Consider the following 19,662-nt stretch of genomic DNA (forward strand, 5'->3'; position numbering starts at 1 on the left):
AGACACTGCGGTAATTGTGGGGTTCAAGTCTAAGTCAGCCCGAATACAAAAGATTTTATCCACAAAGAACTCATTTAAAACATCACAGCAGGTAATTGGTGGTTCCAAATTCTGGTTCAGGGGAGGAGGGGCATATACTAGCGGGTCAGAGAGGACGCTTAGCAGCAATCATGTCTACTGCCCTGGTGAGTTTGCTGTTCCAATGCTCCACCAATGGCATCAACAGGATCACTGGCAGAGCCAACTGTAAATCCTTCCAAGGCTTCATGGAATCCTATGGCATCGAATAACCTTCTCGGGTGGACCATCCTAATAGGCCCTGGGACGTGATTATGAGTCCACCCTTAACCAGATGGTGGTCTGTCCATGAAAATGGGGAAATTGTCCCCACCCACAGAACACCACCCTGATCAGAGTAAAAGACCAGATCAAACATGCGACCAGCAACATGTGTCGGTCCCGAGACCACTTGTGACAGACCCATAGTTCTCATGGCCACTATGCACTCCTGAGTTGCCCTGGACAAATTGGTCCCAATGTGCACAGATTTGCATCTAACACTTTCTTCACAATGGCAATTTATTGCGGGGGGGGAGGGCAGGGGGAGAGCAGGGGGAAATCTTGCAAACTGACATGATAGACAATGCCTTTTCACGAATTTGCTAATTTCATGTCCAGATGCTCTCCTGTCCACAGCCATTGACTCCCCACTCTCTTACTTGGTTCCAATTTCAGTGCAGTTTATATTGTGTTGCCTGGATTACGACTCGCTTCTGGCTGGCTAGACTAGAGTGGCAGGTCCTCACAGATGCTGCTTAGAATGTGACCACAATAATATTATTATCTGTCAGCAGAAAGTTGGACTAAACTTCACTTTTGTCTGGAAAACCTACTCAACTGGATTTCCATCCTGCTCAAGATCCACAGCATCAGCGTTTCAGACAGAGAGCAATTCACTTTCCAGCAAAGGGGGGGAGGGAATGATTACCCAGCTTCTGGCTGCCTTCCCCACCATGCCACACCCATAACGCACAGCAGGGGGGCTACTCCAAGGCAGGTGTGGGTCTTCTGGAAATCAGGAGCCAAGATCTGCTGCAGGTGGTCTCCTTTAAGGAAAGCACACTGGCTGAGTGCAGAGTCACATCCTCAGACATACTGTGAGAAAGTCTGGAGTCCAGGGCCAGATCCACAGGCTGACGAGGTCATATGAAGCACATGTGAACACACAAAGCTGCCATATACTGAGTCAGACCCTTGGTCTATCTACACTGCCTGGCAACAGCAACCCAGAGTTTCAGACAGGGTTAGGGTCTTTCCCGGGCCTCCTTGGAGATGCTGCCAGGGATCGAACCTGGAACCATCTGTACGCAGAGCAGGTGCTCTGTAAATAACTGCCCGTTTGAGAGGACTCTCTGAGGGCCCTATAATCCTGGACTCAGTACTGGCTGGAGCCAGTCTCTGTGGCATCTACTGGGCACCTCCAAGCTGGCAAAGGGCCCATCAACCCCACAGCACGGCCAACCTCACTCTGCAGAGGGCATGCAGAAAAGACCAAGCCATCAGGAAAGGATCACAGGCTGCATGCCCCATCCCAACCAATGCACACTGAAGGCGGACCAAGGATGTGCCCCAACATTCTGAAGCCAGCCCTGCCAGGGCCCGCCTTTACCCAACTGGGTGCCCCAAGGACGGGCACGTGGGCCAGCAGACGGATCAGACGGTGGATCTGGGCAACCAGAGCTCCTTGGTGTGGCCCCAGGAGCCAGCCCCTCACGTCCAAGGTTCAAGCCGGTTCCTCTGCTATATGCCAGGAGACCCAACCTCCTTCCCTTGATGCACCTCTCTGCCTCAGGCATCAACAGCAGCACTCCAAAGAGCTGGTTGGAGGGCAAGCCCTATGAAGCGGGTGCAGAACTTTGCTAATTAACAACACTATATAAATAATAACGAGGAGGAGGAGTGAAGAGAACATTTTGTGCATTCCAACGCCGTGACCAAAAACAAGATTTCCCCCTTTTGCCGCCTTACCTGCCGCAACTCGTCTCCAGCTTACCAAGTATATAAGAACTGCCCCCACCCCCGAATCCCATAAGCAACTGGCTTTGGGCTCAGTTTTAAGGTGTGTTTTGCAGCAGGGCTGTCTCCCTGCATGCACCATAAAGATGGCCCCAAAGAGAGGCAGGCAGACAATGGTCCGTGCTGAGGAAAGTGCTGCTCCAGCGAGCACAACAGGCTGGCTTAATGAAAAACTATTGGTGCCCTGCACGTTCCAAGGGATCCAAGCCCAGCTGGGAATCATCTTGTTTACGATGCCTGCCCAGCAAAAGGAAATTAATGGTTAAGCCATAAAACACACACACACACTCTCTCTCTACCTTTTTTGGTCTCCCAACACCCTTTATTCAGTCTTTGCTCACAAGGGATGAGAGAGAAGAGAAGCCCCCCACCCCATTAAGCCAGGGGTTTGTTGGACAGCATTTCCCATCACCAATGGCCAGAGACCATAGTGCCTGAGGATTATGGGAGCTGTAGTCCAATAGTATCTGGGGACCCCCAAGTTTGAGAACCCCTGTGTGGAGCTAACTCAGCAGACAGAGTGGCTTCCAGTGGATTCCCCTCCACCACCACCACCACAAGGCCAGCCAATGATAAATAATAGGTTTTCCTGTCCAGATTCTATCCACTTCCTTCCTCTCTCTACAATAGACCATTCTTAGTCAAACTCAAACATATTTTCAAAGCTAACCTGGCTGGAAGGTGGGAGTCTATGTTGACTTTCAGAAAAAATTGTAATCTTACCAGGCAAGTTTCAAACCGCCCTACCTCTCACCTTCAAGCGATCTCAGACGTACCTGCCTTTTACAAAGCAGGGGCTCTCATGACCAAAGGAAGCCCAGAAGAGTTCGGGAGACTGGACTGCAGAAGTCAAGGACAGCCTTTCTGGGTCCATCCTAGCTGTGTTCTCTCTAATTTTTTGCATCTGTGTGCAGAACAAGTTTTTGTTCTGGGCAGCAGTATCAAGGCAATGTGTGCGCACCTGCATTCAGAGTGGGGCCTTCCTGATTCAACTTGAGCAGGATCTAAAATTAACTGAGCAGACATCAAAAAACCTGTGAGCATGCCATACACACGTGCACACACCTTAGAGGGAACATTGCATCCTAGCCCAATCTCTCTAACCACCGGTTGGCCTGATGTCCCAGTAAGCTTACAAACTGGGCATAAGAGCAACAGCCCTCCCACTGAGTCCATCCCCAGCATCTGGTATTCAGAGGTAGACTGCTTCTCAACATGGAAGTTCCATTCAGCTACCATGGCTAATAGACACTGAAAGTGCATGAATCTGTCTAATCCTTTCTTAAACAAGGCACATTCCTCATGGAACCCAGCAGCGAGAGCCTTCTAAAATTAAGAATGCTAATGCCTTGAAAATGAATTTGAAACATCCTTTTTCACAAGGCCTATTATTTATACTTCACCACCAGCATACATACTCCTTTGCAGCATAAGCAACAGCCATGCCCTGACTCACAGACTTACAGCCTAAAGTTTGGAAGTGTGGAGGGGGAGAGAGGAGCCCAAACCACGAGGGTGGAAACTCGGAAGTTATGTGACAGCTTCCTGCGAACAGGAGGCTTTGAACAAGAATTTAAAGTGAGAGTGGTGGCACCCCATTCCATTCAGGATCACGTTTTCGTCCTTTATCTCAAAGTGTATATATGGACAAAACCCCTCAGAGAGCTGCTGAGCCCCAGATCAACCCCCCAAGAATCAAAGAGCCAGAGGGGTCCAGCAGCAACCTACTTCTGTCCTCTCCCTCAAGACAAAACAAGCCTACCAGGCCAGTCAAATAAGACCCCAGCTGTGCCCACCTAATATCCTAATCAGAACTGGACGATATTCAGACTGACCAACAGGCCTGAAGTTTGCTCTGACCCAACTAGGAAGAACATGCAGTTCTAGAGCTAGCAACATTTTATAACAGCCACCAGATATTGTTTCACGTGCTCCCGTGTTTCTTATCCAGTTTTCCGGCACCCAGTTCCAGTGTGAGCAGTTTGCAAGGGCATGTTCTTCATGCCCCCATCCTCCACTACCTATCTTGAAAGTGACATTTGAATAGGGAAGGCGAGCTTCAGAAATGTACGCCTGTCCAGAAGGGCAAGGCCACCCAACCGAGGGTGTAATCCAGCCCAAAGTCAACTGATTTCAACAAGAAAGTTAAGCACATTTGCAATGAGAGCTAAACGTGCTTAATTTGGGCTGCTCCCCTGATTGTTAGACACCCTCCCTAATTTCCATGCAAGGCCTTCAGTGCTCCATTCGTCAGAGTTTTAAAGTCTGGATATTGCTCATCTGGGACATGTCAGAATGCAGAAGTGGTTAAAGGGAGGAAAGATAAAGGGACTATAACCTCCCCCCTGCAAAAAAAGAAGAAGTTCTGCAAAGCCATCCTTGGAAGTCTAGAGCGTTTCATCTAGGACTAAGGCAGTAGCAGCTCATCCTAAAAAGCCGGGAGGCGGGGGGGGGGAGCAAATGAGGCACAGCTGCCTCTGGTTCCTAACAGCTCTGGGACTCCTCTCTCTCCCCCACCCCAGCGTTAATGAGAGTCACACTGCCTGCAGGCTGGCCATTTGTCAGGTTGAGCTGCACAGCTCTACCTGATGAATGGCCAGCCTGCAGACAATGTGAGAGACTGTCAGTTACTCTGTACAGCAAGGTCATAACAAAACATCATCGCCACCCACCTGTATTTTTCCCCTGGGCTTAAACCACTGCATTTATTGGTGCAGAAAATCTTAACTTTGAGAATGCAACACAGCTATGCACCACCCACTACTGTGAAAGGGAAAAGGCGTGATGAGAGTGCTCAAGGACATACTGTTTCTGTGGTGGTGTCTTGTATGTGGCTGAAAGCAGGAGAGCAACAGCTGGCCTGCCCTACATGGACCACATCTGGAGGTGCCCATCGCTGGGCCGCCCCCTCGCGGCTTCCAGGTACCTGCCTCCTCTGCACAGACTCACCAGCACCAGACTGCCCCCCCCATCCCCATGTTGTTATTCCACAAGCCCAAAGGGGATTTCTTTATGTGCTTCTGCACCAGACGCTGCAGAGAACTTGGCAGCCAAACTTATACAACAGGAACACTCTCGGGACTGAAGAGCCTCCGCTCCAAGATGAAGGAGGGAGGAAAGCGAAAGGATGCAAATAATTCTATGTCTACCGGAGTGTGCGCGCACACACACACAAGCCACGCTGAAAAGTGCACACTCACTGCCTCTGCAACCCACCAAAAGGGGGGAAGCACACACACGTACGTTGGTGCTTGATGCATCGAGAGTTCAGCCTAGTGCGTCGAAACACTGAATGGAAGAGGCGGTTTACTGAACGGTCCTTTCAGACAGGAGGACAAACCAGGTTTTTCAGAGTCTTCTTCTCAAGGCGAAGCCCACGAAGTCAGGCGGCAGCAGCAGCCCTTGGAAACGCCAGGCTGCCTGGGGCCACTTCAGGGCGGCCCCCCCTTAGTGAGCCCCATCAGCCGGCGGCCTGAGGGGCTCTCCAGCCAGGCAGAGCCCTTGCCCGGGTTGGCTGGCACCGGCGGCCGCGCGTCTCGAGGAGAAGCCCCGTCTCCAGCTGCGGACCCGCGGAGGGGGTCGCGGACACACACACAGACAGCCCCCGCCGCCTCGCCGCCGCACTTTGGCAGACAGCCAGCCAGCCAGCCTCCCCTGCCCGTCCCTGCGAAACCCAGGGAAGCAGCAGCCCGCCACCGCCGGCAGCCACCACGAGGAGGCAGGCTGCCTGCGAGCGGGACGCAGAGAGGGGCAGAAGCCGGCAGCGGAGGGCGCAGGCCGGCCGGCCGGCCACCCTCTCAGCCTTGAGCGCAGGCGGGCAGCCCGGGAGGAGGAGGAGAGGCCGGCGGCCGGGCTCCTCCAGCCTGCCTCGTCGGGAGCCCCCTCCCGGCCCCTCTCGCGCGCGCCGGCTCCATCCGCCGCGCAGCCCTGATGGGGCCGAGGGTGGCCCCCAGCCAGCCCCCCCCCGGGGTCCCCCCCGCCGCGGCGCGCACCTTTGTAGCGCTCCAGGACATCCTCGTACGCCTGCACGAACTCCTTCTCCTGGCTCCGGTTGAGCGGCAGCTGCCCGGGCACGTAGCCGGCCATGGCGCCGAGCTGCTGCTGCTGCTGCCCAGGCCAGCGAGGCCGCCGCCGCCGCCGATTCCCTTTGTGCCGCCGCCGCCGCCGAGCCCGCTGGGCAAGGAAGGACTGGAGAGCAGGAGGAGGCAGGAAGCGGCCGTGCGCGCTGCGCTCTCCCCGGCCGACCACTGGAGCTCCTCCGCGCTGGCGCCTCCCTTCTCTCCCGGCGCCCGCGCCGCCGCCGCCGCCGCCTCCCGGCTGAGGCTCCACCCGCTGCTGTCAGAGAGGCCCGGCCCGGCCCCACCCCCGGCCTGGCGGCTCTCCTGGCCCGGCCTGGAAGGAGCCTGGCCCCGGTGGAGACGGAGGCGGCGGCAGCAGCGGCGGCGACGACGGCGAGGACCCCCGGCGGCCGGCCGCAGAACTGCGGGGGCAGAGCCGGGGCAGGCCAGGCGAGCGAGCGAGCGAGCGCCGAACGCCGGAGCCGGAAGGCGTAGAAGCGCCTCGAGAGCCCGGCCAGCCAGGAGGAGAGCCGCGGCCGGAGCGGGACCCCCGAGCTGCCCAGGGAAGGGAGCCGGCCCCAAGCGCAGAGCTGAGCGCCGGGCAAGCCCGCCTGCCTGGCCCGCCGCCGCCTCCTCCACAAGCCCGGCTCGGGGGAGAGGGAAGGAGCCGCCAGCCCAGCACCTCTGCAGCTCCTCGGCCGCGGGCGGCGCAGCGGAGGCTCTCCAGCGGCTGGCGGACCACAACAGCGCCCGGCATCATCATCTCCCGCTGCAGTTCATGGAGCGCGGCTGGCCCTCCATTGGCACACAACAACAACAACAGCTGCGGAGGACAGGCTGTTTGTCGCAGCAGCCCCCCTTCCATTTTATTTATTGTTAGATGTATATACCGGCCGCCTTTCATTAAAAACGATCCCAAGGCGGTTTTCCTGGTCCTTTCCTGCGGGTTGGCATAGGAGGGGTGCTGAGCTCCCCCAAGGAGGAGAGCTCTTGGGCTCCTCCTCTTCTTTGGAAGGAAAGGGGCAGGCCTGCTATGCCAGGTGGCCTCTCTGGGGTCCCAGCAGCACCTCCCAACTCTGGGCCTGCCTTTCGAAGGACACCCCCCCCCCGGTGCTGTCCAGTTTACGCGCTACAACAGTGTCACTATGGATCTAAGTGTGCTTCCGTCCTGCCTGGGTCTCGACACCGCAGTCCCTGTGCTGACAGCAAGGTGCCTTTCTACACATTTCCCATGCCTTCTTTCGGGTTTTATCCTTGCGTTTTAGCCCTACAACGTTGCATGTGCATCACAAAGAAATGGCTGTCTTTTCCCATTGTAGGAGGGTTGTGCAAGCTATTTACGTTTTCAAAACGGTCCCGCCAAGCCAAAGCATTTTACTGCTGAACAGCGTGTCATCTGGAAAGCGCCCTGGTGCTCAACAGAGGCACTGGCCCCAAAAGCAGCACTTGCTGCTGTCACCAGGACCCGCTGACATAGGCAAGGCCTGGCCCCCCAGAGCATACTTGCTGAGGGCTCTCTCAAAGCTGCCAGAGGTGGCCCTTGCATGCCTCTCTGGGATGGGGACAGCTGTAGTCTGATGTCCTATGTGCACAGTGCATATTATTCCTGGCAAACCTGCGTCCATCTGGTTCGGCGGCCTGGGTGAGCAGAGATTATTAGCCTTGTTGCCAACAATAGTGCAGGTTTGCTCTTGTGACCCACGAGCCAAATGGAGCCCACCAGGGATCCAATAAACCTCCTGCTTTTGCAGCCTGCCTGGAAGTGCAGAAAATGCAGCGGGGGGAGGGGGCTGCCAGTCACCCACTAGGACAGGTAAGTTAGGTCATGGTCGGCGGGCTGCATTTGGCTTGTGGGTCCCAGCCTGTGCAGTCCTGGAACCCACCATTGAGAACCCCAGCCACAAAGGCACCGTTGAAAAGTGCAAAACAGATTGATTTGCATCGATAACTGTCCCGTGCAAATGCAATGGGCTTTTTCCAACCCAGAAGGGCTTTCACAGTGAAATGCCTTCCATGTGTGTAATAATGCTTCATATTTAAAGAGGGCCCCTGCAGCAAATGTGGGGAAAAGTTGGATGGTGGGGAGGGAGAGGAGAGTTACCAAGACATGAAGGGCTTTGGTGGCATCTGCTGGACAGACTGGAGCACTGCAAGGCACAAAAGGGTGTCTCTGACTTCACCCTTCAGGAAGATAAGCCATCAAGAGGAGGATTGCAGAATTGCGGGGGGGGGGGCTGCAACGCTTTGTTTTTAAGGAAATAAAATTCTTTGGGGTTGAGGAAGAGTTTTTGCCCAGGGTGCAGAGAAGGATACTGTCCTGGCTGCTGCTGCAGCTGCAACCCTGTTCGTCATAAGTCATGGGTTCAGCAACCTCTGCAGGAGAGGTTCCCAAGCTTGGGACCCCAGATGTTGGCAGACTACAACTCCCATCACTCCCATCCACAATGGCCTCTGACTCCTTTACATGATCTTTGGCCACTGTGGCTGGGAAAGATGATGGGAGTTGGAGTCCAACTAGGTCTGGCCACCCAAGCTTGGTACCCCCTGTTCTATGGGCCAGTTTCGACCATAGTCAACCATGTGGGGTAAGAACCATGAGCACACACGCCACGCACACACCCTCATCCCATGTGGTCAGCAGGCAGACAAAGAAAGGGCCATGCAAGTCAGCTGACTGCCAAAGGCCAGTTCCCTTTGGAGGGAATCTCCAGGAGAGGAGAGCTGGTCCGGTGGCAGCAAGCCTGACTTGTCCCCTTAGCTAAGCAGGGTCTGCCCTGGTTGCAGATGAAGTGTGAGCACTGCGAGATCTTCCCCTCAGGAGATGGAGCCGCTCTCGGAAGAGCATCTGGGTCCCAAGTCCCCTCCCTGGCAGCATCTCCAAGACAGGGCTGGGAGAGACTCCTGCCTGCAGCCTTGGAGAAGCCGCTGCCAGTCTGTGTAGACTATACTGAGCTAGATGGAGCCAGTGGTCTGACTCAGTATATGGCAGCTTCCAATGGCTCCTAATCTTCAGAGGCAGCCCTTGAAGGCACAGTGGGCCAGCAGCTCCAGGCAGAGGCCAGTGGCATCTCGATGGCTGCTGGATCTGGCTCTCTGGGCTCTTGCGTCTCTTCTGTTCATTCCACTCAGGCTTGGACCAGAGTGGGATGGAGCCCACTGACCGTGGGTATCTTAGGAGCAGGTACCTGTATCCGGATGGGGGCAGGCCACTTGGAGGAGGGACACACACACACACACACACACACACACACACACACACACACCCCTTTCAATGGGCTTGTAACTATGGAAACCAGTGGAATGGTTACTCAGCCATCTGCGTTGCCCTGGCAACCCCCAAAGCACCTCCTTCCATCCAGTTTCCACCTCCCCCCCCACCCCGCCCCACCCGCAGCGGCCTGTCACAACGATTTCCTTTTCTCTCTCAGCAAGCCTAGTCTAGCTGCACAAGCAACCCACACTGTTACTTTGGGGGGGGGCAAGACTTTGCAGGGAGGGGCAGCCTTGAAAGGCACAGCCTTTCAGCCTTGCAGGGGAGGCGGTTGCTGCGGTTGCTGCTGCTGCTGCTATGAATATATACCACTTTTCAACCAAAATCATCCAAGCAGTTTACATAGAGAAATCAAATACTTAATAAGACGGCTCCCTGTAGCGAAATGGCTCACGGCCTAAAAAGAAACACAAGGGAGACCCCATCAACAGCCACTGGAGGGATGCTGTGCTGGGGCTGGAGAGGGCCAGTTGCTCCCCCTGCTCAACAGAAGAGAGCTGCTACTTTTAAAGGTGCCTCTTCGCCCAGTTAGCAGGGCCTAACTTGATAGGTGCTTCTTTCAGGGACAGATGGAAGATCCGATGCGATCGAATTCAAGAGAGTCATAAAGAGCTTTTTCTAAAGGACCAAACCAGCTGTGATAACGGCAGACCTGGGTGCAGGATAAGATCTTCTGCCAATTCCCTACAAATCTGGGCACGGGTCAACGGGACTCTTCCCACACCCACGCTTCAGCTTCTCCCCCATCCCCACAAGCTATTTTTTCTCCATGGAGTTCCAGGACCCGGAGGAATAGTCAAAGGCGCTGAGTATTTGTCGCCTGGAGAAGAGAAGAGAGCAGACTTCAAACTTAGATTGGATCACTTTCAGTTTGTGACTCCTGAGGATGTGGATAAACCGCTTCAGACTGTACGTCCAGCAACCTGTTCTCTTGACCCTTGCCCAACTTGGCTTATTTCATCTGGTAATCGTATTACCAGAAAGGGTCTGGGAAATATTATAAATGGTTTCTGAGGGAGGACAGGGTGCCTCCTTGTCTTAAGGGGGCAATTATTAGACCTTATTTGAAGAAACCGAGTGGGCCTTAGTCAGCCTGATGGATGATCTCCAACTGGCTAACTGACAGAAGGAGTGTGATTCTGCTGATTCCTTTGGATCGCTCAGTGGCTTTCAATACCATCGACCATGGTACCCTTCTGGATCGCCGGAGGGAGGTGGGAATGAGTGGCACGGTTTTACAGTGGTTCCGTTCCTACCTCTCTGGTAGATTCTAGATGGTGTCACTTGGAGACTGCTGCTCTGGGAAGCGAGAACTAAAGTATGGAGTTCCACAAGGCTCCATACTGTCTCCAATGCTCTTTAACATCTACATGAAATTGCTGGGAGAGATCAACAGGAGTTTTGGTTCAGGGTGTTATCAATATGCTGATGACACCCATATCTATTTCTCCATGTCAACCACATCAGAAAATGGCATAACTTCCCTAAATGCCTGCCTGGAGGCGGTAATGGACTGGCTGAGACATAACAAGCTGAAGTTGAATCCAATTAAGATGGTGGTACTGACTGTGGGGGGTCAGGACCTGAGAGATGGTTTAGATCTTTCTGTTCTGGATGGGGTCACACTTTCCTTGAAAGATCAGGTATGTCCCTGAAAAATCAGGCATGTAGTTTGGGAGTGCTCCTGAATCCAAAACTCTTTCTGGTTTCTCAGGTTGAGGCAGTGGCCAGGAGTGCTTTTTATCAGCTTCGGCTGATGCATCAGTTACACCCATTTCTGGAGGTAGATGACCTTACGCTTGCCTCCGGCTTGTGAGTGGCCACTCGGGACCGGGCCTTCTTAGTGGCTGCCCTGGGGCTTTGGAATATGCTCCCTGTTGAAATAAGAGCATCTCCTTCTCTGTTTGCTTTTAGAAAGGGACACACTTGTTTTTGCAGGCTTTTAACTGAAATTATTTTTAAACAGTTTGTTTTTATGCTATGAAATTGAAATTGTTTTGTTTTTATTCTGTTTTATATTTGTTGTTTTAAATTGTGTACACCACCTAGAGATACACATATCAGGTGGTATCCACATATGCTAGATAAACAAACAAACATCTGAAGGGTTGTCATGTTCCCTGATGTTCTTGAGGACAAGACTAGAGCCAATGGGTTGAAACGGCATGGAAGCCGATTCAGGCAAGACGACAGGAGAGATTTCCTGACTGAAGAGCTGTCGGACCGTGGAACAGTCCGCCTCACACGGGGCGGGAGGTGGTCACTCTGCTTCATGGGAGGTTTACAAACAGAGGCTGGAGAGGCATCTGTCCGGGATGCTGTGCTGAAGCAGATTCCTGCAGTGAGCAGGAGGTTGACCTCCCGAGATCCCTTCCAGCTGAAACATTCTATGAGCAGAAACAACCCCAAGTGGAGTGTGTTTGTTTGCTTGCTTGTTTGGAGGGGGGAGTACAATGCACTTTGAGCTTTTTGGGAAAGACTTATTAAAATGTTTTAATAAATAAAAAGAATTACAACCAAAGGCAGTCAGTCATTTGGAGAGAAAAACTGAAGGGAAAATAATTACCATTATACCATTTATACCCCAACCTTCCCCCTAGGAGTTCCAGGAAATGAGACACATGTTTCAGGCAGTATAAAAATACAATTGATAAACACATTAATTAATTAATTAATTAAAGAGAGTGCCTTCTGTCATGAATCCTGTCGCTTATTAAGATCATCTGGAGAGGTCCAGTTATGGTTGCCGCCGGCTCATTTGGTGGCGAATAGGGACCGGGCCATCTCTGTGGCTGCCCCGGGGCTGCTCTGGAATGCACTCCCTCTTGCTATAAGAGCAACTCCTTCTCTGCTTGCTTTTAGGAAGACCCTCGGGATGTACCTGTCTTCCCGGGCTTCTAACTGAAATTTAAGTTTTAATTTTCTATTTACGGAGATTGTTTTATCTGTTTAATGAATTTTGTTTTATATTGTTTTTACACTTGTTATGTTAACTTTGTACACTACCTAGAGATGTCTATATCATCTTATTTATTTATTATTTCTCTGTGTAAACCGCCCTGAGCCTATTTTGGAAGGGTGGTATAGAAATCAAATTATTAATTATTATTATTATTTTACACAGTCAGACAGGTGTTATTGACTGGTTTGTTTTATCCGGACATCGAGTCCTTCCCAAGGACCTGGGATGGCTGAATTTTATTGTCAATGGTTATAGATATCATCGCAGAATATAGGCTGTTCCCAGTAAAGCTGCTTTTTGTAATTGGCTGATGGTGATTTCTGTGGCCCCTATGGTGCTGAGGTGCTCTTCAAGGTCTTTTGGAACTGCACCCAGGATGCCAATGACCACTGGGATTATTTGGGTCTTTTTCTGCCACAGCCTTTCAATTTCAATTTGTAGATCTTTGTATTTTGTGATTTTTTCCGTTTCTTTTTCTTCTATTCTGCTATCCCCTGGTGTTGCTATGTCGATTATTTTGACTTGTTTTTCTTTCTTCTCGACTACAATTTATTATTATTATTATTATCAGGCAGCATAGAGATAGATAGATAGATAGATAGATAGATAGATAGATAGATAGATAGATAGATAGATAGGATAAGCACAGGTCTTCCTCCCCACCCTCACAACAAAAGTATGTAGTGGGTTAGGCTAAGAACATGGTTGCTGCACCAAGATCAGCCGTGAGCCATGTGGCTGAGTGAGGATTTGACCTAGTCTCCCCGGTTCTCATCTGACATTTCCCATGGGAGGAGAGCTGGTCTTGTGGCAGCAAGCATGAACTGTCCCCTTTGCTAAGCAGGGCCCTCCCTGGTTTGCATTTGGATGAGAGACTAAAGGTGTGAGCACTGTAAGATTTCCCCCTTAGGGGATGGGGCCGCTCTGGGAAGAGGATCTGCAGGCTTGCATGCAGAAGGTTCCAATGGATCTGGCTCAGTATATGTCAGTTTCCTATGTTCCATTTAAGAATAATGAATTATTCTTTTCTTTGTTGTTGTTTATTGGCTATCATTTAACATTTCTCTAAATAAATATTTTTTTAAAAAAAAGAAGAAGAAAACTGCCCAGCACCCCTGAAGTCTGAGCGCCCTGCCCCAAACCTGGTCCTGCAAAAGAGCCCCCAAAGCATAAAGCCCACTTGCCCACAATGCCAGCTTCCTCCCTGGCAACTGGCAACACTGCCTTACCTCCGTATAAATGATGCCAGCTTCCCTCCTGCCCCCATTTCAAGGAGCCGCCTTCGTTTTATTTTCAGATGCCTCTCTTGCTTCAGATTATCAGCCCCCCCAGAGAACTAAATGAGGTCTCCTTTTTTTAGAACAACCCATCCACATGGCAGACACGGCAGCTCCAAATGGTGGGGCTGTGTGTTGTTTTTCCTTTGCTTTCAGCTGTCCGCTTTACCCTAAAATAAGTAAAGCTTCTGTTGTGTTAAGCGAGTGTGTTTTGGAGGATAGCACATCAGCGAATTTCTAATACAGCACGATCGGCATGTTTACCTCCTGCCCGTTTCCAGTTGCCTGTGTTGTAATTTGGCCTCAGGGCTAATTAGTGGTTATTCCTTAGCATCCACTTTTGGGGGTGCAATGTTTGTCTGTTTTCCTCCTTAACTCATTCATTATCCTACAAAAACCCTGTAAGGGGGGTTAGGGTGGGCAGGGAAGGCATGTCCACTGGCATTTCCACCAACAACACCCCCCTCTGCCCTGTGGATATTAAACATGCATGCCTTTAAATGATTTAATGCCATGCAAACTAACAAAAGCGAGGAAGAGTTCCCCCTCCCTGTGGGAGAAACAGAAGCAAATCTCCCCTTTGCATGTGGCACCTGCTAACTCAACAGTGCTTCCCCAGCAGCACTGAGGAAATGTTAATCAGGATTGTTGCAAATTGTACGTAGCCTGAGGTCATGATGAAGAGCACAGAAACGTGTGGGTGTGTGCATGCGAGCGTGCATCAATCTATTCTAGGGCCTCGCTTAGAAATGCCCTTGTATCCTGGTTGACTGGACAATGACGTTTGGGGCACTGTATATTTGCATACCTCAATTCGTTATTATTTATTAGCAGGTCCTTATGCAAAAGAAAAAACACAGCTATTTTCCTGGCTGCAACAATTAAAACACATGGCAAATTGACAACAGAATGTATGCCATTACTCTGTGTCAACTGTATATCATGAGACAGATGCTGGCTGCATTATCTGGTTGATTTCCGCAAATTCTGTGTATGGTCTGTTGACTACACACATAAGACGTGAACATTAATTTATTTAAATGCATGCAAATGTTAATTACCTATTGACTAGCACAGAGAGGAGCTTTTGGGCAAGGGAGGCAATAGGCCTTAAGGTAAAGTGTGCCGTCTAGTCAATTTCGACTCCTGGCGTCCACAGAGCCCTGTGGTTGTCTTTGGTATAATACAGAAGGGGTTTATACCATTGCCTCCTCCCGCGCAGTAAGAGACGATGCCGTTCAGCATCTTCTTATATCGCTGCTGCCTGATATAGTACCAGCGTGGATCTGAACCTGCAACCTTCTGCTTGTTAGTCAAGCATTTCCCCACTGTGCCATTAGGTGGCTTACATACTGATTACCAATAGAGATGGCATTTTTTTGGAACAGCAGTAAATACTGGGAGCTCAGGTCATGGGTTGTGTTTGCCCGCAACCCCCACTCACACCCCCATTAGCTTTATTAATTACTTGGGCAAAGAAGTGAACAGCAGACATATCAAAACCTGCAGGTGCTCTTAACTTGGGAAGGATTGCAACAGCTTTAGAGCAAGGGATCCCAAATTTGGGTCCCCAGATGCTGCTGGACAACAGCTACCATCACCCCCAGCCACAATGGTCTTTGGCCATTGGAACCTAGGAAGCTGCCATATACTGAGTCAGACCCTTGGTCCATCTCGCTCAGTATTGTCTACACAGACTGGCAGCAGCTCCTCCAAGGCTGCAGGCAGGAATCTCTCCCAGCCCGATCTTGGAGATGCTGCCAGGGAGGGAACTTGGAACCTTCTGCTCTTCCCAGAGTGGCTCCATCCCTTAAGGGGAATATCTTACAATGCTGACACATGTCGTCTCCCATTCAGAGGCAAACCAGGGTGGACCCTGATTAGGCAAGGGGACAAGCCATGCTTGCTACTGCAGGACCAGCTCTCCTTCCATAAGACCAGCTCTCCTCCCCAGCCACAATCCCCATTGTGGCCGGGGATGATGGGAGTTGTAGTCTAGCAGCATCTGGAGATCCAAGTTTAAGAGCCCCTGCTTGAGAGGGCAGACTAGGACAAGAGAAGCAGGATTAACTTACGGGAGTTTGGTGCGAACTGCCCAGGTCCTGATCTGGAGGGCCAGATGCTTCCCTTCTTCCAGGGGGACCAGCCAGGCTTGCCTCCATTTACAGCCCCACCAGGCATCCAGCTTGCTAGCCTGCAGCAAGGCAGACGCCCACCTCTCCTTTGCTTTAGTCATCAGGATCCTGTCACCACAGATCAGCCTGGGGTTCTCCACTGCCCATTTTTATCTTGTCGCTCCCCCAGGTCTTTCCTTTGGAAGCTGAAGGGCGCTCCTCTTTCCTTTGGTCCCAGAGATGCAACAGACAAGCCCCCCACCACGCTGACAGAAAGCCTTCCCTCCCCTGCCCACCCAGTCCTCTAATGGGGTGAGTATAATTAATGCTGAAGAGGACGCTGAATTCACAGAAATGTCCCCCTTGAGCAGGAGGGCAGCAGAGGTGTGGAAACCCAGGAGATCCAGGCCTCAGTCAGCTCTGACTGGGTTGCCATCTCGCCTCTGAACCATGTAGATGCACGCCAGAGCCATGGAACAGGACAAGCCTGCAGCAGGGAGGAAAATAAGGCCCCCATGTGCATTGAACCAGATCCCCAAAAGCTCAGATCAGAGAGCAGACCGACCCCGTTATCCTTCTTGGTGTACTGCATTGTTCTAAGCGTGCTCTTTGGGTATGCACATTTCTCATGTGCGCGCTTGCTCGCCCGCTCGTTCTCTCGCTCTCTCTCCCTGCTGGAAGCACTTATGAGCCCCTACCTTGCCCCACGAACAACGCTATAGCAACTTAAATCTGTGGCTTCAAATATTCCAAGCTACAGCAAGCCTGCAGATTGGGGAAAGAAGCTAGAGAAAAAGGTCTGGGATTCTATATCACACCTAACCATGTGGACAACCATTTAGAAACCATTTGTACAACTGCCCAAGAACCCCAGTTTACACACTGAGGCCCAAGTGATACAGGCCACTCCAGTAAGAGTGCGGACAGGTGGATGAGCACATATGGTGGGAATGCTCCAAGGCACAGTCACTTGGGGGAAATGGTTTTAAGAAAACGTGGAGAAGTTCCACAAGCCCCACCAGAGATGGATCCAGAGCTCGTCTTGCTGCATACAGCCCAGGAGGATCATCTGCATTACCTCCCAAGAGCTCTATGTAGGGAAGCCAAAACAATGTGGGCATAAAATACAGAGAAAAGGCAACTCCCTGTGAGAAGGAAGGGTGGGATGGGGGCACGAGGGTCACACGCAAAACAGCAGCATCAAAAGTATGTAACTGTCGAGAACAACCAGAGAAGTCCACTTCTTCAGCGGTCTGGATGTCATACTTGGAATCAGCGGGGGGGGGGGTTCAACAGAAAAGTATACAGGAATCTCCTTTCTTTTTTGTTAAACAGAAAACAAGAAAGAAAAAAGATGACAAAGGGAATGAAATAAAAGGAAAGTGAAGTTAGGAACACAGGAAGCCGCCTTCTACTGAGTCAGACCCTTGGTCTATCTTGCTCAGTCTTGTCTTCACAGACTGTCAGCGGCTTCTCCAAAGTTGCAGGCAGGAGTCTCTCAGGCCTATCTTGGAGACGCTGCCAAGGAGGGAACTGGGAACCTTCTGCTCTTCCCAGAGTGGCTCCATCCCCTGAGGGGAATATCTTGCAGTGCTCACACTTCCAGTCTCCCATTCAAATGGAACCAGGGCAGACCCTGCTCAGCTAAGGGGACAAGTCAGGCTTGCTACAAGACCAGCAATCTTCTCCTTGAAATATGAAGGGTAGATAAACCACTTGGGATGTATGCTGTGTGCAGTTTTTAGTTATTGTTATTTTATGCACATGCAATTCATTTTCTCTTATAACGTTTATGCTAGGCACATGACCTCTGTAATATATGCCTGACCTTCTATCAGACGCATCATTCATTGTGCTACTTTCCCTCTATTGAAAGTTTTCAAACAACTGAAAACCAAACAACGCTACACCGTGGCAGGCTCCTGGGCCACCAGCCACCGAGCACGAGCCTATTCCCGTCCCTGGCACCCTGCTCCAAGCTGCCACGCACAAGCACACATCGATGTGCACCTGCCGCATCAAGGGGACGCCGAGCAGAGAGGCCGGGGGCACCAACCCTCCACCCCACCCCCGCAGCAGGTGCCTGGCACAAGCAACACTCCCCGGAGCTGCAAGCTCTCCCTTGCCACACACAAGGCTGCTTTGAGGTGCCTGCGTAGCCACCTAAGGGTGCAGCAGGGAAATGACTTGACCAGCAAGCCCGAGGTTGCCGGTTCAAATCCCCGCTGCTGTGTTTCCCAGACTATGAGAACCACCTCTGTCGGGCAGCAGCGATATAGGAAGGTGCTGAAAGGCATCGTCTCATGTTGTGCAGGAGGAGGGCAATGGTCACCCCCTCCTGTATTCTACCCAAGACAACCACAGGGCTCTGTGGGCGCCAGGAGTCGACACCGACTCGACGGCACACTTTGCCTTCACCTGGAGGCGCCTGCAGCACGCACGGTTCTGCTGCTGCTAGCAAAATAAAGCTATGATGAAAGCTGCAGTAGAAGTAATGCAGCAGCACACGAGGAGCCAGGTGTGGCAGCAACATCTGGAGCAACAGGCAAGTGCCCGAGAGAGGCTGGGTGGCCCCATCCACAGACCCTGGACCAGCTTGAGGAGGTTTTCCTTTGTGGCCAGTCGGCTGCTCCCAGCCGGGTCTTGTATGGTGTGTTTGAGTCGGTCACAGGGTTAGGGTTGTTTGGAGCGTGGATGGGGCGCTACAGAGGGACCCTCCGTGCACACACGGCCCGGGGTTTCCTCCCACAGAGAAAGGGGGGGGGGGGAGATGCTAAGATGGAAATGAGATGAATCCAGCTGGAGAGAAATGGGGGCGGGCGGGTGTGCCAGGAAGAGGCAGGAAAGGGGCAAAGAACGTAGAGGAACTGCAGCATGCCAGAGGGGAGACACTGGGCATTCATGCTGCTAGCTGTGCCTCCTGCCTTTCTGGAATGGCTGCTGGGAGGACGTGCACTGCTTGGAGACTGCCTTGCTCCAGTTTTCAAGCTCCCAATAGGATGCTTCTCCCCTCTCAGTGTGAGGCAAGTTTAAGCTGGCAGCTATTTAAGGGAATTAGCACACGCAAGTGAACACTGTTTTTGTTCCACCCTTTGGTGCCAACCTTTATATCAGGAAGTCCACTTGCATGCAGAAGGTCCCAAGTTTCCTCCCTGGCGGCAGCATCTCCAGATAGGGCTGAGAGAGACTCCTGCCTGCAACCTTGGAGAAGCTGCTGCCAGTCTGTGAAGACAATACTGAGCTAGTTGGACCAGTGGTCTGACTCAGTATATGGCAGCTGCCCTTGTTCCTTTTACACCACTGTAGGGTTTGTGTTTCCACAGTGTAGAATCTGATTTGGAGGCAATCTGCACAATACCCAACAGCAAAGCTGGCTGGGGCACCAAAATTACACTCCACAGGAAGCTGTAGCTGCTCCTGGCTCCCTGCTTAGACTAGTAAAGAAAAGTGTGCCATTGAGTCAGTGTCGACTCCTTGAGACCACAGAGCCCCGTGGTTGTCTTTGGTAGAATACAGGAGGGGTTGACCATTGCCATCTCCCGCGCAGTATGAGATTATGCCTTTCAGCACCTTCCTATATCGCTGCTGTCCGATATAGGTTTTTCCCATAGTCTGGGAAACACACCAGCAGGGATTTGAACCGGCAACCTCTGGCTTGCTAGTCAAGTCATTTCCCCACTGTGCCATTAGTTAGGAGGCTTAGATTAACTCAGGAATAAATCTTTCAAGCAAGACTTCTGTCTTAGAGCTTTATGTGGGTGAGCTTTATATTGGAGAGAAGGGGTCAGTAGTCACCAGACCCACGAAGCTGTACTCTCTTCTATCAGTTCCTAACACTATGAACTCACAACTGCCAAACTTGTGATACAGATCCTTTATAAATCATAAGGAGAACCAGATCATG

The 19,662-nt window shown here is 51.8% G+C and overlaps 1 protein-coding gene across 15 annotated transcripts in view; it reads right to left on the reverse strand.

The window, feature by feature from the left end:
• Positions 1-19,662, reverse strand: part of MACF1 (microtubule actin crosslinking factor 1) — a 362,956-nt gene that overhangs the window by 325,772 nt on the left and 17,522 nt on the right. The window contains exon 1 of one of the 15 annotated variants that reach the window (XM_053267992.1): positions 6,069-6,314. The exons of the other annotated variants lie outside the window; for them this stretch is intronic. Coding sequence (XP_053123967.1) covers positions 6,069-6,162 — 94 coding nt within the window. The 5' untranslated portion in view covers positions 6,163-6,314. Of the gene's footprint in view, positions 1-6,068; positions 6,315-19,662 lie in introns of those variants that run through there. 15 annotated transcript variants of the gene reach the window in all.

Source organism: Hemicordylus capensis, chromosome 7, assembly GCF_027244095.1.
Source record: "Hemicordylus capensis ecotype Gifberg chromosome 7, rHemCap1.1.pri, whole genome shotgun sequence".
In the NCBI taxonomy this organism is placed as follows: Eukaryota; Metazoa; Chordata; class Lepidosauria; order Squamata; family Cordylidae; genus Hemicordylus; species Hemicordylus capensis.